Raw genomic sequence first — 22,952 nt, forward strand, 5'->3', positions numbered from 1 at the left:
TGTAGATTTTGAAGTGTAGATATCTGTATTGACAGTCTAATTGAGCATAGCATGTGTATTTTACCTGAACTTCAACAAATATATATAGAGAGGATAACAGATAAATCTTGGGATGAATGAAAATAGAAGCCAAAAAATCAAACAAAATAGTTATACTTTTATTTACATTTGCAAATTTTTACTTCTAAATACACAACCGTACTTAAATTTAGAACAAAATACAATGCAATAATTACAACATTTCAGAGGGAGATATTATTCACTTTGTGAATGTCTTGGTAATAACAAAATGATTCTTTAATTGCTTTAAGACGAGGGACTTGGGGTCGATGCCTTACCGTTATGTGCATAGAAGTTGTTGCTTATTTGTAGCATGTTTTCTTCTGGCCATCAATTATTTGCAAGCGTGCTCCATTCTCGGAATAACCTTTCAATATAAACTAAGTAGAAAAAATCTGATTTACATAGTTCTTTTTCCAACGTGATAATATTCTACCAGTAACATGTAGCAAAAGTATCTGTTTACCTGTTAAAGGGATTCCTTCGTTCCCCTGATGCTTAATCCTATTTGAATAATCCGAATGCTTATTACCTACTTTGCTAAGTACTCTTTATAATGTACCATTTATGTCCTTTAACATCGTTTATATCATTTTATCTTCGACTAGAATTGGCAGTGGAAGGTTGGTTTATCACAGCAGTTCTTTTTTCTTAAACTTGAAGTAGAGGTACAGACTTTTATCACAGTATATTGAGACAAGTATGATATCTCCACACAAACGTACACACGGGACGAGCAAGTCGTGCGCCTGATGGTAAGCGACACGCCTGTTCATAACAGTTGCAGTATCACTCGGAGCTTTAAATCACAAAGATCTGATGGGTACTGAGACATAATTTGACAAGTCCCACGTGCCTGTAATTTCCATTGTAATTTCCCAGTAGACGTAAGCTTCAAAACCGCAGAGTAGGCAATCCTCACACTACTGCTTGGCGGCAGAAATAGGTAAGGTGGCAGTTCTTCCCTGGACGAACTCTTTCACAAGCTCTACTGCTACTAAAAATTTACATTTTATGGAGTTGCCGTACTTGTCTAATTCTATTATGCTTTTAGTAAGATTTTGTGTGCTATACGGCATACTTTTAGTTCTTCTCACAACCCCTTTACCCTGTGAATCTCATAACAGAGGTGTTATATTTCATATTCTCGTTGGTATAACAAGCCTTGGATGCCATTTTAATAAAATGTATAAGTGCGCATTTAGCCTCCATCTCACCTGGTGGAAAGTGACGATGAGGTCGACGATGGAGCATGCACAGCATACCTAAATAATGCCTATTCATTCTCGCCCTGAAAAGGTCCAAGTTATAGCATTCAGGTAACGAGTCTGCAGTCAGGGAATCTTTGCCGTTCGCCATATAAATATGGAAGCGTAACGCTTCGTGCGAAACTTTGGAATATTCAAAACCATGGAACCCAAGCCTACGCCTACGTCTAGTCCCGCGGTGACGGAAAGGGGAAGATGGAATTAAGTCGTGTAATTCCATCGCACACTCTCACTATATAAGTACTGTTTTTTATAACAGACGTAGAGTTCCAAACCGGGGAACCGAAATTCTCCCTTGAAATTGTTTTTGTATACGCAAATATTTATATTTGCTTTCTTAACTACTTTCTACTATATGTATTGGAAAAATACACGGTAATTAATTATTTCCTCACAGCAGTACTTGACTCACAGTATGTATCCATATAATACCTACACGTAAAGGAATACAAATTACATACCTCGTCCTTATCAGGTGGCCGATAACGCTGTTTGTACCACGTCCCAATGCATAAATATATTGCTCATTGGAAGATACCAATAGTCGCATCTTCGTACCTGTAGTGTACGCACACCGTAAATTATAATTCCCATTTAAAATAAATATTTTAATATCACCTTAAAAATAAATGTGCAGCTGTGGATTGTAAGTTTACAGTGCGATGTGGTACATTGAATTCGAGTACGTTCAATACGTTTCACGTCATATACACTCTTGTTATTGGACTTGTTGTGGTGTTTGACATTTTTAATAGAATTCTAAAGGATTTCAAGGAATGGCGCCAAAACCCCATCCAAATACTGGAGTGAGTTCAATTTTTAGGTTTATTTTATTATTAAATACTTTGTACGTTACGTTTAGAGGTTTAGTACAATCGCCCGGGGTACTGGAAAGCCTACCTTCAGTTTTTACCCGTTATTTTATCCGTTACGTTCATCAAAATAAATTCAAACACGAGTTTCATGTCGAAACTATGTAATTATCTGGAACATCGATAATTTTTTTGTTCCAATGTGGTTCGCTTTTAGAAAACTAATACGTTAAACAAGACTACAGTTTCAATGTGATCAATCGACAGTCCGCATCCGGGTGTAATGTTAATGCCTTTGGAATTCCATACAGACTACTATTTTCATAATATGAATGCGTCGTTCAATTTGCTTATCAGTTTTTTATCAGACAGACAATGCGTGCCTTATTTTTAACCATGATTGAATTAATTACGTGAAGTTTATTTTTTTGCGTTTCTGGTCAACGTCACTTATTTCCTTTTGTATAGTAAATTATAGCTATTGATTGGAATAAGCATTACTTTCTAGTAGCTTAGCTTTTGTATATTTTACGTAATAAAAATCTAAACATTTTCGTTATAAAAATACTGTAAACAATTAAAAATACTTTTTATAAACCAATTTCAAGAAAGTTTCAAGTCTTTTTTTATAATATCAAGTGAAGGGACGCACAAGTCGTGCGCCTGATGGTAAGCTACACGCCTGTCCAACGGTTGCAGTGCTGCTCAGACCTTTACTTTTTTGATACTGCGCCCGTCACCCTGATACATAAGTTGAAAAGTCCCACGTGCCTGTAATTTCACCAGTTATGTCCAGCTACTTCAGTGTCCGGGTACTGTTGCTTTGGGCGAGTGATAAATGTAGAAAATTAAACTACACATTATTCGAAGTAACTTGATGTTTGAGGCTTTAAAGGAATGGTTCTGCTCTGTCTTCTATCTATGCTCTTGAAGTTACAGTCATATAAACTATATTTAGAACAGATAATATTTTTAACAATGGTTACCGAAAACAAATAACAAATTGAGGATGCAAATACTGCAGTTAATAAAGATCGTTGATAAATTAAAGTCAATGAGTGACTACGCAAACAGATAATGCCTTGATGAGTTGACCTGCGCTTGCGACGTCCTGACCTGATATAGCTATGGTCTTGTTAGGTATGTATGTATGGTAATTATTTATGACACAAAGTTAAACCGGTTTACTTAAATTATGAATTACAGTAACGAAGTCATAATACGATATAAACGCACACTTAAGGGAGCACCGGCAAAAATCTCCAAAATAGTGCAATGTTTTTTTAAAGTCTGGTCAGATATTTCTTTTTTTTTTTTTAAATATATAATAGACACACGCTTGGCCACAATCTCACCTGATGTTAAGCGACGATGTGACCGACGATGGGACGCGTTTGCCTAAAAAATGCCTATTCACTCTAGCCTTGAATAGCCCCAAATTGTACTTTTCGGGAAATACAGATAGTAGAGCATTCCATTCCTTTGCCGTACGCATCAGAAAGGAGGAGGCAAAGCGCTTAGTGCGAATAGGTGGAATATCAACGACATAAGAATGTTGTTTTACGTTAAATTTGAAAAAAAATGTCGGGTGTCATTTTTTCATTTATTTGTTTTTATTTTCTTCTAATACAAGTTTGTCGAATAGTTCGAAACTTATTTGCGTACACAAAATTCAAAAATTTTGTTCAAAAAGTAAAAAGCTCCTTGTGAAAGAGTTCGTCCAGGGAAGTACTGCCACCTTACCTATTTCTGCCGCCAAGCAGTTATGTGAGCATTACTGCATTCCCGTTTCGAAGGGTAAGGGTGCTGGTGAAATTACAGGCACATGGAACTTGTAAATTTATGTCTTAAGGTGACAGGTGCAGTGGTAGTGCCCTTCAGATCTTTGCGATTTCAAGCTCTGAGCAGCACTGCAACTGTTGGACAGACGTGACGCTTACCACCAGGAGCACGACTTGTTCGTTCCGTCACTTTGGTATTCTAATACCGTAATATATTTTTGGAGAGGTTTACTTGCAGCCAGTGGCTTGTAAATACAAGTTTTTATGATGCTTAATCGTTGAGCAGAATATATTAAAATGGTTTTTGGAGATGTGCAATTTGTTTTTAACGTTTAGGAGATTAAGATTAAGAGATCAAGATAAGTTCATTAAAACGTTCCTTTTTTAAATTCCATTGAAATAAATTGTCTAATCTAAAATTGAATGGTACTATTCGGCACGGGTTGTAGTCTATTAAAGATGTATAGTGTATCAAAAATTCTTTCAAAAATAAAAAAGCTTTACGAAGATGCGTGAAGTAGCGTTGCGTTCGATGATAGCGGTGTCATAGCACATAACGCTCTTCTCAGAACAGTATGATACGTTACGTTTTTATAACTAAAATAAATAACAGCTATACTAAACATAATCTAGGATGATCCCTGTGACGGTTCATAAATAAAAGTCTACAAAACATAACCTTGTAACAGCGTGCACTAATTTACGTATTTAACAAATTATTTTTATAAGTCTCGCTTTTAAGTGAATGGCTTTTGTTCCAGTACACTAAATTAAAGTAAAGATCCAACACCTAATCAATGTTTGTTTGTAAGAAATGAACGGAATAACTTTTTTAAATTAATTAATTTTTTGCTCTTTATGACAACGTGCAAAGTTACTTCATTACACTGCGTTTGCTAGAGATAAAGTATATCGATAAAAAGTTTTCGGTAATTAAATTTTACAAATTATGGTGCGTGTACTCTGTATAAATTGTAATCATAGGCGAAGAATGATATGTCAGTGTTATTACTTTTCTGAAACCTATTAATGATGTGATAAATATTTTCAGAAATGTACTAGAAATTGCATTTAAATTATAGTTGTGTGTTTAATGCCTTCAATATAATACAAAACAGTTCAATACACACGCGTACATTTATACATTGTTCAGAGAATACGTGAGAAAAATAAAACTATAACAGAGAACATTTGCTTTATAAATCAAATGCCTACATTAAAAATCTATCGACTTTACTTCATCGCATGACAGACGTCAAATGAAGTGTCACAGGAATCATTTTAGTTCGTGTTCAGTATTTTTTTCCATCCTCTAAGGTATACTTAGTGATTTTTTCTAACAGCCTATATAAAATGTAATGTGTCAAGTACAATGATATTATACTTAAAAGCCAAATCCGTCAATGTGTAACTGTTGTGCCATTATAATATGCCTAGCTGAATGACATTCATTTAACTATTACGTGACTTGTTATTGTTGTCAACGATTTGACAAGTCTGATCTGATAAAAAAGTCTCGACCCAGATCATCTGTCTTTCTTTTCTATATAACCACCATTGGTTTAAATACTTTGTGGAGCAAATGACATTCTTTTATAGAATAAATGACGTACTTACTAAACATCAATATGGACCTTATACATTGAGCAACAGTTTTTCCAGTAATTTGCATTTTGGTTAAAAAAAATACGAAGCTCATCTTCGTTTTTTTTAATAGCTTTTTTATTGTTTTCTGTACTAATGAGCAAAAATTTTCTAAAATGTTAGAGAGTATGTGCACTACGTTCGATTCGTATCAGGGGGTCTACCCTCGATCTCCGTCTGACATCCGTCCGAAACAATTACTGTTAAATAAGTAATATTGGACAAAATTAAAAGACAAGTATCCAGTATGAAGCTTCATTCGCATCACGCGTCTTTTCATTTGGTCAAGTATTGTTTCATTGGCAGTAATTGTTTCGGACGGAGATCGAGAGTAGACCCCCAGTTCCGTATTCAAGAAATGCCGGTTCGAAATATCACAGAAATCATTTTATCTCTAGGTGTACAAGCAATATTCGTATTTTCTCGGATTGTAATCGGATTTAGTGCACAAAGGACATCCAAAGTGGGTCCGAATTTTCTAGATTTGTATATAGTCTCGGATTCGGTAAGAATCGGATGCAGTGAGAAAACGCGCTTATTAATAGAGTTCCTTTAGAGATAGGACAAGTTTAAAAATGAGATGTATCAGATTCAAAAGAATATGTGTTGAAAATAGATTTCAAAAGTGTTTCTAAGTTATGTATCGGAATGATCGACTCCGATACCTTCTTTTTAAATTAAATCAAATTCATTTATTCGCTTCAAAGTGGGTAAGGTACACACGCCAGCACATCTAGCTACACAATGACGTATCTTGTTCCGTTGTGCCGTTGTCCATACATTAAAAATGCTTATGGTACAAATTTTACTAAAACTTACTTCTATTCAGCGTTAAACAAAAGCATGCAAAATAATAATAAAAAACAAACAATACATTACTAAATTAAATTAATTGATACAGGATATGCCATAATGGTGAATGTCATAATTTAATTAGATTAGACATTGACTTACAATAAGTCAATGAGATTAGATAAATAATTGTAAAGAGAATGTATGCATCAATCAGTTGGTCTAAAGATTGACAAATGAGTAAAATAAAATTAATGATCTAACCTTAGAGGATGGAAAAAAAATAAAAGAAAGGAGCTGCCCTAAGTAGAGAATCAACGTGCATATTACCAAAATTTGAAAGTTACAAATGGCGGATTTCTTTAGTGTTGTACCATAATCTATCGATAAGTCATTATCGACATGCAAATGTATGGCTTGAATTTTTGTTTCTTTAGTTTACTGTAACCAAAGTATGCCTAAACAAACACAAGTTTCCATAGTCTAAGGATCTAACCTACGCAACTCTTTTTTAAAACTGTTCAATGGAAGTGGCTTATAGCGATCAATAAACATTTTGCGACACGTAGCATATGAGTTATTTTTAAGCGTTTTGTCTTTGGTATTGTGTTTATTATCGTTTGAGTTTTCTTACGAAAAAGGTTTCTTGCTGTTGGAGAAGAAGATGTTGTTACAGAATACAAAATTTTGTATCTTAAAAAAATGTATGGCGTTGAATTCAGATTATTAAATAAACACTAAATCTTTATCTTAAATATTTTTTTCTTTTGCAGTCACACGCATCCCCGAGTGCAGAGCGTCGGGAGCATCTGTACAAGATTCTGGTCATAGGTGAACTGGGCACGGGAAAAACTTCTATAATCAAACGATATGTGCACCAGTTCTTCAGCCAACACTACCGTGCCACCATTGGTGTGGACTTCGCACTCAAAGTTCTCAACTGGGACGCCAATACGATCATTCGGCTCCAATTATGGGATATTGCAGGTAAGTCAGCTTTGACCAAGTGACTCTTATCTATGAGTTTGACAAGTATAACCACTCTTTTAATGGATTACGAGACGTTAGGGACTCGCGAGGTTGGTACCAGGTCCACTGAACACTATGTAACACAGTTTAAAAAAAGGTTCTATTTCTGGTTTGACAGTATTGGTTTCTGTTGTTGACTTTGACTTAATATCGCAAATCTACACATTTATAGGTTCTTCGTCATCATTGTTTTAGAATTTTGGTTGAAATATTTAGAATTTTTAACCGACTTTAAAAAACGGAGGAGGTTGGCAATTCGACTGTATGTTTTTTTTTTGTATTTATGTTACGCAATGACGCTGGCATTTGTGAACCGATTTTGATGATTCTTTTTTTGTTGGAAAGACGGTACCTCAGTAGTGGTAACATTTAAATTTGAAGAAAACATTCCACCTCTAAGGGTGGCAAACCAGTGGATGAATGCCATTTAAAGTCGGTTTTTTAGTACTCTGTACTGATAATGGTTGAAATATTTTGAATTTTTACGGAACAAATAATTTCATATTTCTATTCTATTCTATTTCATGGTACAAATGATAAACAATGATTTGAGACATACCAGTCAATGGGAGTTTATTTAAAGTTTTCACCCATTTATTTGGGGACCTAGCTAAAGGTTGTACGTACCATAAAGCTTCTTCGCGTATTACTATTTTTTCTTAATTTTGATGGAAAAGGTGACAAGCCAATCAAGCGGATTGATCTGACGCTATTTCTTGTCTCGGCTTTGAATTTGTGACTATTTTTTTCTGCTACTATAGACATGTCAATGTCACTTAAAAGGTCGTGTGGCTTCACGCCTAAGTCGTTGTTAAAGTCTAAAAAAAATAATGTCATCCAAGAAACTTCAATTTCATCATATGTTTCTTCCAAAATAAATAAGGCTCTTTTAAAGTTGAATGACGCTGAAAGTTATTGCCGAATTCTCTTGGTTGTTTTCTCTTTGCCTTTATTTTAAACTGGAAAAGTTACGATAATAGTTGAAGCACCTTCTTTTTAGTCATAAACAATTAATGAAACCGACAGATTTGAAAACGTAATAAAAATGGACGACACAGAGTCATTCGCAAATATATTCATGATATTTACTATAACTCTTTTCTCAATTTTCTTGGTTGCGATCATTATCACATGTTGAAGAATGTAAAATAATTATTTGAATAACGAAGCCATCAAAGTTAGTATTTGATTCTTATAAGTTTACCAGATTACGTATAATATTTTTTACTAATACGGTTCATTTTGCTTGGGTCGAGCGCAGGGACAACGCCTTTATTTCAGAATTTATATTTTTACAAACGAAGTTAAAAACCACTTGAAAAATGTATATCGTATACTATACGTGTTCTATTTAGTTCAGTTGATATAATAAAATTATTGGCAAAGTACCTATTGAATATAGCGGTTTTTTTGTGTAAAATGTTTATTTTCAAGTTTACTACCTATATATTTTTCCAACGTGAACGTGACTGATTCAACACTCCCTGTTATGCGGAATCAACCAAAGCCATTTGAAGTTGTATCGACTCTAAAGGGCAATAGTAATGAATCGATCTCTCCTACGTAAAGAATCATAAGCCCAAATTCATTACTTTAAAAGGAAATGTTTTAATTTATTGAAAGAACAAAAATTAGTATTAACACCTGAGATTCTTGATGGGATTTAATACGTACGCATTGTTTTTATTACTTTACCATTTTTACTGGTCAGCATAATATACCTATATAAAAATAAAGGGATTTGTGGAAAAAAAAAGCACCTCTTTTTGTGGCGTACGACAGATAACGTAGGAGCAGTACACGACTTTATAACTCCTCTCTTTCTCTGGGAATACAGAATAGCAGTTAGTACAAATAGTAGATACCCCAGTGAGGGCACCGACCGTTCTACATACAAATTTAAACCACATGCCACATAGTGCGTTGAAACGGCGTGCGGCGACGCAACGCGTGCGCATCGGACAAGGGGCCAGAAGACGAAGTGGGGAGGGGTGCAACGATGCGTGTACGCGGCGTCATGTTATGACACCGCATTGCTCATGTGGCACTCGGTGCTTTGAAAGTATAACGTTACGAATCGCTCTAACAAATCATATTTACGATGAAATTTCACAGAATTAATATAGAACTTTTGACCTAATCCAGGACTCCTGTTTACCAAAACTCTTTACGCTCTTTAAAAATTTGTCTTTTGTTTCTGAAATACGTCATATTTCAGGTTGTTTACGTCAATGTCATTGTAACAATCAATTTGTATCTTAGAGGATGGAAAAACGAAATTTGTATGTTTACTTTCCTCTTTGTTTATTGATTTTAAAGTGGAGGCAGCGTTAAAGTATTTTTAGTCTTTTATTTTCAATTTTCCGTTACGTGGTTAACTTATACAATAATATGAAAAACACTATGGACGATGCCGATAAAACGTGCTTAAATGTGTTTGCGTTGTTGTGCATTATATATTTTATTATTGGTATTATCATGATATTCGTTATTTGTGATCATGGAAATGGATTATGAGATCTCCCCAGGTTCGGCTTAACTTGCATTGAACGGAATGGAAGCTACTTTTTGTATTAAACTACTTTTACTAGCAGTATAATTGTGAAAGAGTTCGTCCAAGGGAGTACTGCCACCTTACCTATTTCTGCCGCCAAGCAGTAATATGACCATTAATGTGTTCCGGTTTTGAAGGGTGCTGGTGAAATTACAGGCACATAGGACTTGTCAACTTATATCTCAGGGTGACGTGATGGGCTCAATGGCGGTGTTCCTCAAATCTTTGCGATTTCATGCTTTGAGCAGCACTGCTTGGGAATTCCCGCTGCTAATAAAGTTCATTATGCTACGTACAATTTCTTTACAAAAATTTGCTTCTATTCAGTAAATTTATTTATTTATAGGAAATGAAACTATTTTTCCGGATTTAAATCGCGTATATTTGTTTTTTCAAACAAACCGACGTTTCGGGCCCTTTACAGGTCCCATGGTCACGGTTGACATTTATTTATTTATTTATTTTATATATTAAATTGAACCTTAGATTAGGTTAGCTTAGTATATTCTGTTTTGATTTTTTTTCCAAATTGAATTCTCTCTCTCAGGTCAAGAACGTTTCGGAAATATGACCCGTGTGTACTACAAGGAGGCAGTTGGTGCATTTATTGTGTTCGACGTGTCCAGGGTAGCAACCTTTGATGCTGTGGTCAAGTGGAAAAACGATCTCGATACGAAGGTCCAACTGCCTGATGGGTCGCCTATACCTTGCATACTTTTGGCTAATAAGGTTCGTAAACCTTTCTTTTATTTTTTTTTCAGCTCGATTTGAGCCAAATTTTTGGAATGTGTTCTTTTTTAACTACGGGGCCTGCAAACGCTACGAAAAATCGATACGATTACTTTGTTTTTTGTTTCTTCGATCTTTTTTTTTTCGAAATTTGTTTTTTATTTCTTTTTATTCACAAAATTCGGGGAGCATAATATGAGTAAATAAATATGGCCGTTTACAAAAACAACAATCTGACCAAAAAATGAACCGTTGGCGTAGTGGTTATTGGAGGTATCGGTTTGATCGGTGCGGTTTATTGCACATTCATGTCCACACATACATGAGATTTTCATTTCATTCGGTTCCGTGATGGTGAGAGACGATTTTTGAGCGGTTGTTGATAAAATCGACGCAAAGACCGACGCCAGCAACACACACGACAACCATAATCGCACAGTTCATCCGGGTCCGATTTGTCTATTCAAATTTTAACACTGTTCCATTATAAAACTATAAAATCGTATAAAACTATACAGTTTTCTTATACACACGTTACGATCAGTCGACACCGATCAAACGGTGCCATCTGATCGTAATAATTTTTCGTAGCGTTTGTGGGCCCCCTTAATCCTTACCAGCATAAATTATTATTCTGTCCACATGGTATCTCTGAAGGAGAGCTACATTTATTCTTGGTATTCCAAGAATAAAATGTAGCTCTCCTTGAGAGAAATAGGTTAGAGTGAAATGATTGAGCTCTTGTTTCAGTGCGATCAACAAAAGGAAGGTTTAGTTAACTCGCCAGCCAAGATGGACGAGTATTGCAGGGAGAAAGGTTTCGCTGGCTGGTTCGAAACTTCAGCGAAGGAAAATATCAACATCGAGGAGGCAGCGCGCTCATTAGTTAATAAGGTAAGATCTTTACTTTCTATATTCTTCATTGGAAGAGTGGCCATATTCGCCATTATTGGGTACAATAAACCAGCAATGTTATATATAGGATAATAACACAAGTAGTGTAACTTCATACAACTTTAGCAGCGCGGCGGCCGCGCGCCTTGTACGGATGCACACATTCGCATGACCTCCCATAATATTTATGATTATTAATGTAAAGATCGAACACATAGAAAAATTTCTTCGACCCGGTGGGCCTTAAACCCACGACCATGCAGCACCGTAGCATTGCTTTTACCAATTGAGCCATAGGTCAAATTACCGAGCTGTCGAAATTACGATACATTAATAATGTATCGTTATGTTTAAACAAACTCGCACTTCTATTTCATACTCTCATAGTCGAGATAGTAATCCGCGATGCTGGAATAATAATATCAATATGTAAGTAGTTGAAATGCATTCAATTTACACATTATTTGAATGTAGCTCAAGAATACTGTGAGGTTTTTTTCAAATGGTGTTCTGCAATCTGCGGGTACAATGAAAATATTAATGTGACAAGTTATACTATATACTACTTGTTTTGTTATATTATGGTTGGATGTCTTAAGCAACATTATTGATATAATTTTTTTTTTAATAATATGTTTTATTGAGGAAGTACGATATTTTAAATACAAACTTTTTTGGAAGATTTACAAATTAGGGCTCGTTAAGACATGGCGTCGCAGGTATACCCGTGCCGACTTGATTTTTAAGTAATTTAAAGAAGGTTAGTATGTACATTGAACAATGAAATCTAAATTAAAGTGATTTGATCTTTTTTTTTCACAATTTTGATGAAACACGCAATGCTCGGCAAACCCATGAAATTACAAAAAAAGTTACTTTTTTTTATCGTTTTTTGTCTGTAGAACTATCATTTATCATTAATTAATTTGAAAAGGAGGAGTTTCTCAATTCGACTGGTTTTTTGTTGTTACGCGATTACTCGGATATATTGAGTGAACTAATTTCTATTATTGTTATTTTGTTACAAATGGTATACCTCAGTAGTGGAGCCATTCAAACTTAAAGATTTCACCACCAGGAGTAGCAAAGTTGATCCGGTTCAATGGATTTCATTCGGTTTTCGTTAAGCGATTTTAATAAAACTTGGCAAATTGATGTAATTCCACAAAGTTTTGAAGTCGGTTTTTTTTATAAAATAGTTATAATTATTTAACAGAAATTTTGGTGTCATAAATTATATTTAATAGATAAAAAGGAACTTGGTAGTTTAGATCATGGGCGTATGTTATACGCACCGAACGAACTGAACGCACCAAAGCGAGTAGAGAGTATCTTCATTGAATAAATTACATCCATCACAAAACCAGTTCTAACGTAACTTCGTCGTCTTTTTTTATCATGATGGTGTTCCGAAATAATACGTAACGTGATGATGTGCGGAATTCTAAGAGTTATGTGGACAACTTCTCTAAATATAAGTTATTTCCTGTAATTGCACATAGGCAATAACTCTCGGCAACCTTCGGTTTTCGGGTGTCGTCAGAATTCTGTTAGTTACCTTTTGCATCGACTCGGTGTGTATAGGGTTATTTGGAAAAATACTAATAACATTAGAGGACTTTATTACGAACATCATATACAATACCTTGATGACTCCTTTTACATCACTTGCTCGTAAATAATTCGATTGCATGGTGGCAAATAAAACCTTCGGCCCTTTTTTCTTTCCATCACAGCCATGGTCGGTAAGAAGTTTTTTTAATTTGTAGCAATACATACTTCCTCTAAGATACTTCCTTACACCGGTCAGGGGGCCTAGTATGAGCTCTTAGAGCAATCATATTTAAGCCAGTAAGTTGGAATGCCTGTCAAATTCGTACTATGACCTCACAAAAACAATTCACTGTCCATGCAGTTTACGTTCCCCATTCGAAATCCGTTCACCTTTTCTTTCACAGGAAAATCGTATCATTACGTGCCATTTGTCATGCAAATGGCGGTCTCATCTGTAACAATCAACAATTAGAAAAAATTACTACGTGACTAACATTTTTTAGGTTTTGTTATATTTTTAAGAAATTTCATTAAGTTTTATTATATTTTCAGTTTTATAATTATTTGTTATCTTTATAAGCTATATAGCCAATTGTCAATAAATAAATACTATTAACTATTGAGCGTTTTTTGAAAATTTTTAATCGAGTTCCCAATCTTTAAAGTATTGTTGATAAATATTGGAATGATTGTTATTGTAATTGTTAAATTGAATTTTAATCATTAAAATCGTAAAATCACTTCTAAATAGTGCCAAATTTGATTTTAATGCAATCAATGATAATGTACAAATACAAGATACGTTCCAATTGTGATTGAGTTTGTAATGTTATCAAATTACAAACTCACCTTATTGATTTGAATGATAGTGACTAGACATGACATGTAATTTAGTCGTACGACAAATTGTAAAGTATTACTGAAAAGTTGCCGATATTACAAAACACCGTAATAAGTATAATCAATAATAAAATTACTAAAAAAATATAATTATTCTCATTTTGAACACAATCGGTTAATAATGCTTGAACGCTTCCAGGATAGTACATCTGTCTATTTCTTTCATATGATTTAGCATGTAGTTCCATCTCGCTCTTGTTAGATGTCAACTAGACAGCCAGAGACAATAATTAACGTTTAAAAAGTAAAATTCATCATCCTGTCATGCCATCCCGTTCAACTTTGTGTAGGTCATGATACGAATCATAGATCAGTTTTACCACGTCTCAAGGGAATTGCATGTAACTTGACTGGCTGCTTATAAGCTCATAGTAGGCCGCCAGTAAGGAAATTACAGACACATGGGACTTGTCCTTGACTTTCGTCTCATGGTGACGGGCGCAGTGGCAGTGCACCTCAGATCTTTGAGTTTTAAAGAGCTGAGTACCACTGCAACTGTTATGGACAGGCATGTAGCTTACCATCAGGCGCACTTGTTCGTCCCGTTACTTGATATTATAAAAAACAATCATTCAACCATCTTATCGGCCAAATACGGTTTTGATTTTTCGTATGAATTTAGGAAGTAGAGTAAATAATAAAATGCAAAAATATTTTGGCCCTGATTATACATTGTTCTATGTAATCAGTAAGAGACAAAATATCCCATTTAATCAGACCAGTCTGACCATCAATCTGACCAACGGGAAACTGTCCTTTTCATGGCTGTTGCCCTAATGATTGTTACCTAATCTTCTGAAGCGACCAGCCTAACTCTGTTTGCTATCAGTAACTAATCTGCATCTAGCGTATGTAAGGCGATTTGACTTTCTTCTTGATCTCTATATTTAGTATGGCATCCATGAAATAGATTTCCATCAATTGTTAATTTTTTTGTTTTTAAATTATTTTCGTTCCTTAAATCATTATGATAAAGACCGTGGTCTTTTGATGTGATTTACCATGGTGACTGAATAAATTAATTACAATGGCTTTCTATTCCAGATTCTTCTAAACGACAAACTACTTCAAAGCAACGACGGTAAGGACGCCGAGAAATTCGCGCTGGATCACAAGATTGCAAATGGCGAAAATTCACGTGATGGCGGAAGTAAATCTTGCGCTTGCTGACCAATCAAAGTTCGTCACTCACAAAGGCCGAAGATCGCGTTGAACAAGCAGCGTTCGTTATTTGCTGCTAACAACGAATTACTGTTGATTCTAATTTTGAAATCTTGTTAACTCTCTACTTTTTTCAGACAGTTTGCAACTAAAGTGACATTACAAAGTGCCTATTGTCGTCGAATTTAATATTATTGTTTACGTAGATTAAATAATGACTATAATGTTTAAGTTCATGAAAAGTTGATATATTTTATATATGTAGACTTGTAAGGGAGTTGTTTAGTGCCATCTGGCTATTGTCATTTATTATACGTAACGTTAGTGTATGGTACTGGTTTATTAAGTATTACTTATTGTATGCGCGTGTGATAGATGTTACTATAAAAGTAATAAAAATATTTAGTGAGAATTTGAGTCGTTTTATTTGGAATTATATTATATTATGGAATTGTATTGATCTTGCTATAAGTGATAATGACATACCTTCACGTTGTAGTGTGTATTGACCATAGATATTATATTTATGGTATTGACATTAACAAAAGCAATGGCGATGGGACTACGGCTTAGCCTGGGACTGTGATTCTTAATTAAATTATCTCTATGTGCATTGACTTACAAATAAATGGACGACGGGTCTAATACAAAAAACCACGAAAAAAATGTCCCAAGTCAACCTATTCGAAATTTAAATTGTAATGTCATCGCAATATCGCGCTGTCAGTCGAACAAATGAAGACTAAAACGGAGTTTGGCGCTCTGTATACGATTTTAGCGCCTTACAAGTGCGGACACTTTTTAGCGCGGACCCGACGTCCATATAATTGTAAGTCAATGTCTATGTGTGAGAAATTTAGTCTTGTTCATAGCACATGCAAATGACGGCTGAAAATCTCTTTTGACTATTGCGAATTAAAAAATGATACTGGCCACTATCGCGACGTGTTCGCTGCTTGTTCTTTTTTCAAAATTAGTTACACTCTTTTGTCTAATGCGTTTCGTTATGCATGGAAAATTATGTCGGAAAAAAAGCAAAATGAGCAACTACTTTTTTAACAGGCTAAAGAACCTTTTTAACAAATGTGTATTGACGTCTCTTGCAGGAATATTAAAAAGAAAAAGTAGGTATGATCGTCTTTTATTTCATATTAAGTAAACTTCAGCGTCTCTCGAATACTTACTATACTATATGGATGGTCTAGCGCACACCTGCACTAAGGGCAAAATTTCTAATTTTTTTTGTCGATGCCAAGTATTAAATGTCACCCTGCATTGTTCCCATTCATCAGAACTTCAATATGTTGTCTCTTTCTTGTAAAAAGTTCACGCCAAATAAATTAACTGAGCTCAAAACAGGACTCCAACAATTGAAATGCTCTAATTTTTTTAGGGAATTGTTTACTGCTTACGTGTTTAAATTAACTGATTTTATATCCAGATAAAATTATGTAGTATTTGAGTGTTACGTGCACAAATATAATTAATAACTTAGAATAATAACGCATAGAATGATAGTTTCATATGAAACGAACTGTCACAAATGAGGCAAAAATCAAATTCATGTAGGCTAGTTTTAGTAGTAGGTTAATTTTCGGTTTTAGTGAATATGTGATGTTAGTGTCTATTTTGTTTGTCTGACGTATTTTTACACTCATTTACCGCACATTTCGTTAGTTTTAGCGCTTCAATTTGCCTCACTTAGCGTGTGCGGACTAGGTTTCTATGCGTTATTATTCTAAAATCAATAATTGCATACTATTGGATAATTTTTAATTACCTAAAGTATTAAGCGCTACACATGTTTACTCAAATTTGGCTTTCATCTTAATTGACCGATAATTCTACAAGCTTAATGTAAGAGCCATTGAGTTATAAAGTAAATTACTACTAGTTACACATTTATAAATCAATCATACATAGCAAGTTGTTTCTGAAATTCGAAGTAAATCTTCCAAATTGCTCTACTGTAAAATTTCCACACGTGTAGTTAGTACAAGTGTGCGCTATGCCAAATATATACAAAATAACTAAAGAACAAAGATCATTTATATGTTAGATAGAGAGTGAATATACATGTAGTGCGCTGAAGAAAATTGTCATAGTAAAGATATTTCAAAAAAATATAGCGGAAGTCGGTCGCAAACAGCTTTTGGTATTTTCGGAATCTCACGGTAGATGTAAATATTGCATATGTTGTCATTTAAAAACGAAACATCAATACAGTGGATACAATATATTTGATATGGAATGATGTTAATATAATTCAATTTTTAACAAATTATTTTGACAACGATGCTTTAAAATTCATCTATAAATCAAATCTTACTTTACTGCTCATGATTTATGTGTTGTGTTTATTGATTAGGTATGTTTTGAATAAAATCGGTGACGTACACACAGGTCAGTTGTTGGCGCGGTACCATTTCAGCTTTCTAATTTGTGATTTCAGCGCAAATGAGAGTTGATATTTAAAAGTGATATAAAGCTCATTTGCCTGATGAGTTGCCAGGGACGGATGGCTCTTATTTCGTCTCTATTTCTGGTTATATACTCGATGGCACACATTGATAATGCGATATTATTACATCAAGAAAATATTACAGTTTACGAGAATTGGAGAATGAGAAATAGAGACGTAGCTTTCACTTTAATGGTACAGAAGAGAATATATAAACCGACTTATTGCTGTGGTACTTTGCCACATTTATAGCATTTGAATATTATAAGCATTTAGCAGCGAGGTTTTGTGTCGAAGACATTGTTTTAGCGATGCGCGACTTTGAATTTTACTAATACTAATCGAATGGGCAAATCATTCTTTTTTTCAAGTCACGGGACGAACAAGTCGTGCGCCTGATGGTAAGCGTGTAGCTTGCCTGTTCATAACAGTTGCAGTGCTAGTCAGCTTTTTGAATCGCAAAGATCTGAGGCGCACTGCCACTACACCCATCACCCTGAGACATAAGTTGACAAGTCCCATGTGCCTGTAATTTGACCAGTACCCGTACACTTCAAAACCGGAACATCGAAATGCTGACATACTGCTTGGCGGCAGACATAGATGGCTGTACTTCCCTGGACGAACTCTTTCAGAAGGAGCTCTACTGCTACAACTGCCGGAATCGAATGATTATTATGTCGGAACAATTCCGAACCATTCATCATGTCCATATCAAAATATCTGTGTCCTTGTCACATTTACGGTATTTACTATTATATTAGAGAAGGGTAGCCAGAAATGCTTTATGGGATCTGTAGATTAGTAATGAACGATCATTCAAGTACGAAAATTATAGTAGAGTACCAATTTGTCATTCGTATGACAGGATTAATAATTACTAACGAGTCGAATATCGAAATCATTCGCATTCGTTATATTGTTTACAAGATCATGCGTGTCGAATACATTATATATCGAGCTTTAGAAGAAGACGATCGGCTGATCTCGTTTTATAGAGCGTCGACTTTGTCACTCATACTTGTGTGTGACATTTTAATCGCTAATTTGTTTAGTCGTTATCACCTTCCTTAAGGTTTAATTTACACTGCCGCGGAATGGAATGGAAGTGACTTTTTGTAACCATTATTGAACTTTATGTCTATTGTATAACGTACAAAGCCAAAAAACTGGGCCCCAATTCAAGTTTTTTGTTTGAAGCCACTGGTCATTGAGTCTTCACTGTTTGTTATTCTGCTAAAATCTAGTTGCAACAGCAGTTGAGTCTCATTAGAGTGTCAGAGGAACAGCAGTGATGGCATTTATTCAAATATTCATTAAAGATCTGTTGCTTTATTATAACTACCATGTAAATGTGCATATTTTGTCTCGTTTAAACAGCAATTTAGTCTTCAAATTAAGTGTATTTTCTTTATGTCAAAGAATTAATAGACTATGGTATTGACGTATCTACAACTCGCCATTGAAGAGCAAAATACAAAACAATTGCAATGGAAGTTGAACAAATCTCGAGAATTAGCCACAGACAAGCCTTTTAGCAGAATAACTTTTAGCAGAATACATCTTAACTTTTAGCAGAATACCTCTTAACTTTCAGCAGAATACCAAACGTACATAACCTGCCATTGACACTCTTTGGACATACAACTGAGATGATTTGAAGTTAGGGGACTTGGGGCCCTGGTCGCCCGTCTACCGGAGAGTTGTCGCGCAGTCTCGGAAATTACCGTAGTTATATAATTATTATACAGTTCTTTTTATTTGGAATCCGGTGCTTAGTGCTTACAATAATAAAAATAAAAATGCTTCGACTTCAGTATCGCGTGTGGATACAGTGAGTGTGGTTTGTCAGAAAAATTGAGTAACAATGGTAACACCACCAGTAATAGAGTTGAAGGTAGTCGTTGACAGCGAAAGAGGGTAGACAGATATTGTCTGTTCTTAAAACTGCCACCTGCCGCTGGCCAGACAACCCGTGATCATGGATCGTGTAACCGTTCCGAAATATCGGGGAAAATAAAAAGAACCCCGGTCTATGAACTCTGTAGTTTTAAGTAGTGATAATCATGTAGTGAATAACAATGAAAGCCTTAATATCTATAATGTTCATTATACTATGTACAAATTCTTTCTAAACAATTTGCGTGTATTCTTTCTGCGGTAATGTAAATAGAACCTAATGAAACTCGCTCTGCAAATCCGAAGATTACCGATTATGGCCGATAGCGTTCTTCTTGAGCACGATATATACACGACATATTAGTAAATATGTATCTTTTAACGTGTTAAACTTACACAATTGCATAGTACAAACAAGAAAACTTTATACTTCACCTTATCACTAAACAATTATTTTCTTATTTGCTAAGCGTTTCTTTAATCTTGTACCTCCAGTGAGACAGATAGCGACTACGCCATCAGTTACTATGCAATGATTGGTCGAAACGGTTTTGTTTTGGAATTTATGACAAAATGGAGATGAGTGAGGTATGTTTTTCATTTGTTTTTGTCACGGGGAATGTTTTATTTTTTACATTTATGACTCTAAATTTGATACATAGACAAATTATCGTCTTGCTTTTTATAATTGCTCATACGGTACGGAAGTTTCTAAGAAAGAAGCAAGCAAGCAATAATTATAACATACTGTGTAATACTTTTGATCTGTTTTTTTTCCAATGCGAGTGTGATTTCGGTTTATTTTTATTTAGTTGTAAGCTGTTGATCTTCCTTTTAGATAAATAAATAAATGAAAATATTAATTCTGTCTTGAACTCCGTTTACATATAAATGGTCTTATTATTTATTGATTTGACAATTTTACCTTCGATTTTGATAAATAATACTTTTTTATTAAGTCAATGTTTTTAATTTATAAGTTTTGACTTTGTTTTTAAAGTATTATTGAAAGAAGTTTGGAAAGTTTTATCGCGTTATTTAACCTTTATCGTTTTATTTACCCTTTAAACTTGTATCGCGGAATACAGAAATAATTTTACTATTATAAATTAATGAATAACCATAAACCAATTCAGTACTTACAAGGCGACTTAAGTAATTTTCATGTCTCAAACAAGAGATTAATTAATGTTTTTTGTAGACCTTTTTTGCCACTGAATAACCTTATACCAGTTCTCTGACAAATCTTTATGGATAAGTGGAATCAAGTTCCTAATGGCCATGTCCGTATTGTGACAAATATTCAGAGGTCTATATTGAAGTTAAACATATGTAACACATACGCAATTCTAAGATCCATACTTTTGTATCATAAACATCAGTATTTTAGGGAAATGTGAAAACAGCAATAAAAGTGTAAAAGGAATTATTTACACAAAATATGAACAAAATAAAAGAACAAAATATGTAACTTTGCATGTAATTTTTATATAAAGATATTTTATCTTTAAGTATTACAGCGAACTTGCTAAATTTTGGTTTTCAACTGAAACCCTATTATTTGTTAAATTCACATTTATCTCGGTAAATTTTTCGCCGCCTTTTTTTATTTTTTTTTTGTAATAATTGATTAGTAGCAGTAGAGCTCCTTGTGAAAGAGTTCCTCCAGGGAAGTACTGCCACCTTACCTATTGCTGCCGTCAAGCAGTAATGTCAGCATTACTGTGTCCGGTTTTGAAGGATAAGGGTGCTGGTGAAAATACAGGGACTTGTCAACTTATGTCTCAAGGTGACGGGCACAGTGACAGTGCGATCAGTCATATCTTTGCGATTTAAAGCTCTGAGTGGCACTGCAAATATAATGGGCAGGCATGTAGCATGCGCCACTTGTTCGTCCCATTACTTGATATTTTAAAAAAAAGTTCGAGGATTGCGGGTCGCGGGGGGCGACTTCCCCACCTTACCTCCTGAAATATATGCTCGCTTTGTGTTAAGATACTTAATTACATTTTGCCAAAATTACAATTACGTCAATGCAGCACCAAATGAGCCATTAGTCAGCCTTGACAATGGGACCTGTAAAGTGCCAAAAAATGTAGGTCCAAAAAAATTGTTTCGCTTATGAATACCTACTCGTTTTTATCGAGTATTTTGAATGAAGTTTGCATAACCAGATTGTACTTTAGAGTTTACTTTATAACTAATTATCTTACAGATAAAGGGAATCAATGATCACAAAGAGAACAATATAATTGAAATTAGGAATCTCAAAGTGTGGACAGCAGAGGAAAAATCGTGGTGGACACGAAAGATTAGTAAACCGAAAAGGGTCATATTAAATAATGGTACAACTGGCATTTCTTTTTAGTTACCTGTATTCAAAATTTCTGCAAACTCAAAATATGGTTTAGTTTCAGGATGTATAAAAAAAGATGAATTCATAGCTGTCCTTGGACCAAGGTAAATATGGGACGAGTACATTATTTTAAATGCTACAAATTGTATTCCAATTCAATGTAAATATATAAATAAATAGTTGCATTTAAGATAAGATAAACTTAGATGAGATAAGGTGAAATGAGATGAGATAACATAAATTCATTTCATTGTAACTTAATCTAATACAGGTAAAACAAATCTTAAGGAGACTATGATAATATTAAAATAAACAGTATAAGACGAACCTTAAATATTAGTTCGGCCACGGAGGTAGTTTGTGCACACTTTCTTTATATTAAAGCTTTAAACAGATTTGCTATATTTATTTAACAATAAAACATTTAGTAATCAGTAGTTAGTCTGTCTTTTTTGAAGACGAAGTAAAATTACATTTGTAGGGTTGTCAGTTGTCATAAAAAATTTAATAGTAAGGTGGTTGTTGTCGACATTTTTATCGATAGATTGTGCAAAAAGGTAACATGTCAGTCAACCGTGACCATGGGACCTATAAAGGGCCCAAAACGTTGGTTTCTTTGAAAAAACAAATATACGCAATTTAAATCCCAAAGAATAGTTTCTCTCCTTTGTATAACAATAGCGAAAACATAAGAACTCGAAAGGTAAAATAATAAATAATAAAATAATCTGAATTATGAATGTTACGACGTTCTTATGATTACTAATTGCGTTATTGCCTTCTTTATTCTTATTTTGACAGTTTTCCTACTATCATCTAAACCAATATTTATTCATATACATTTAAATAAGAACAGGTGGATTTGATTACCTATATTGTATTAAAATGAAAAGCTTTAAAATATATCTCTTGTTTGTATTTTTAATAGACAGTTCTAAATGCAGTGCAGTGAGTTTGGGTGTAATTTGTGGTTGTCTATGTGTGTGTCCATGGCACCCGGGACACAGGGTTTCCCTAGTCCGGGCTATGTTTAGTGTGTGCGTTATTATTATTATTAT

At 34.4% G+C, this 22,952-nt stretch overlaps 2 protein-coding genes across 8 annotated transcripts in view; both read left to right on the forward strand.

Moving 5' to 3' along the window:
- LOC113230329 (ras-related protein Rab-32) overlaps positions 1 to 15,582 on the forward strand; it is a 38,105-nt gene extending 22,523 nt beyond the window's left edge. For 2 of the 7 annotated variants that reach the window (XM_026464209.1, XM_026464211.1), the window contains exons 2-5: positions 7,131 to 7,344; positions 10,488 to 10,669; positions 11,420 to 11,563; positions 15,062 to 15,577. In XM_026464209.1, coding sequence (XP_026319994.1) covers positions 7,131 to 7,344; positions 10,488 to 10,669; positions 11,420 to 11,563; positions 15,062 to 15,187 — 666 coding nt within the window. In that variant the 3' untranslated portion in view covers positions 15,188 to 15,577. Of the gene's footprint in view, positions 1 to 1,914; positions 2,135 to 7,130; positions 7,345 to 10,487; positions 10,670 to 11,419; positions 11,564 to 15,061 lie in introns of those variants that run through there. The other 5 variants (XM_026464212.1, XM_026464214.1, XM_026464213.1 and 2 more) reach the window with 4 other exon arrangements.
- A 4,529-nt stretch (positions 15,583 to 20,111) lies between these two features.
- LOC113230029 (protein brown-like) overlaps positions 20,112 to 22,952 on the forward strand; it is an 18,943-nt gene continuing 16,102 nt past the window's right edge. The window contains exons 1-3 of the mRNA XM_026463758.1: positions 20,112 to 20,126; positions 21,754 to 21,853; positions 21,956 to 21,998. Of these exons, the coding sequence (XP_026319543.1) occupies positions 20,112 to 20,126; positions 21,754 to 21,853; positions 21,956 to 21,998 (158 nt within the window). The remainder of the gene's footprint in view (positions 20,127 to 21,753; positions 21,854 to 21,955; positions 21,999 to 22,952) is intronic.

Source organism: Hyposmocoma kahamanoa, unplaced genomic scaffold, assembly GCF_003589595.1.
Source record: "Hyposmocoma kahamanoa isolate Upper Pololo Valley unplaced genomic scaffold, ASM358959v1 63, whole genome shotgun sequence".
Taxonomy (NCBI): Eukaryota; Metazoa; Arthropoda; class Insecta; order Lepidoptera; family Cosmopterigidae; genus Hyposmocoma; species Hyposmocoma kahamanoa.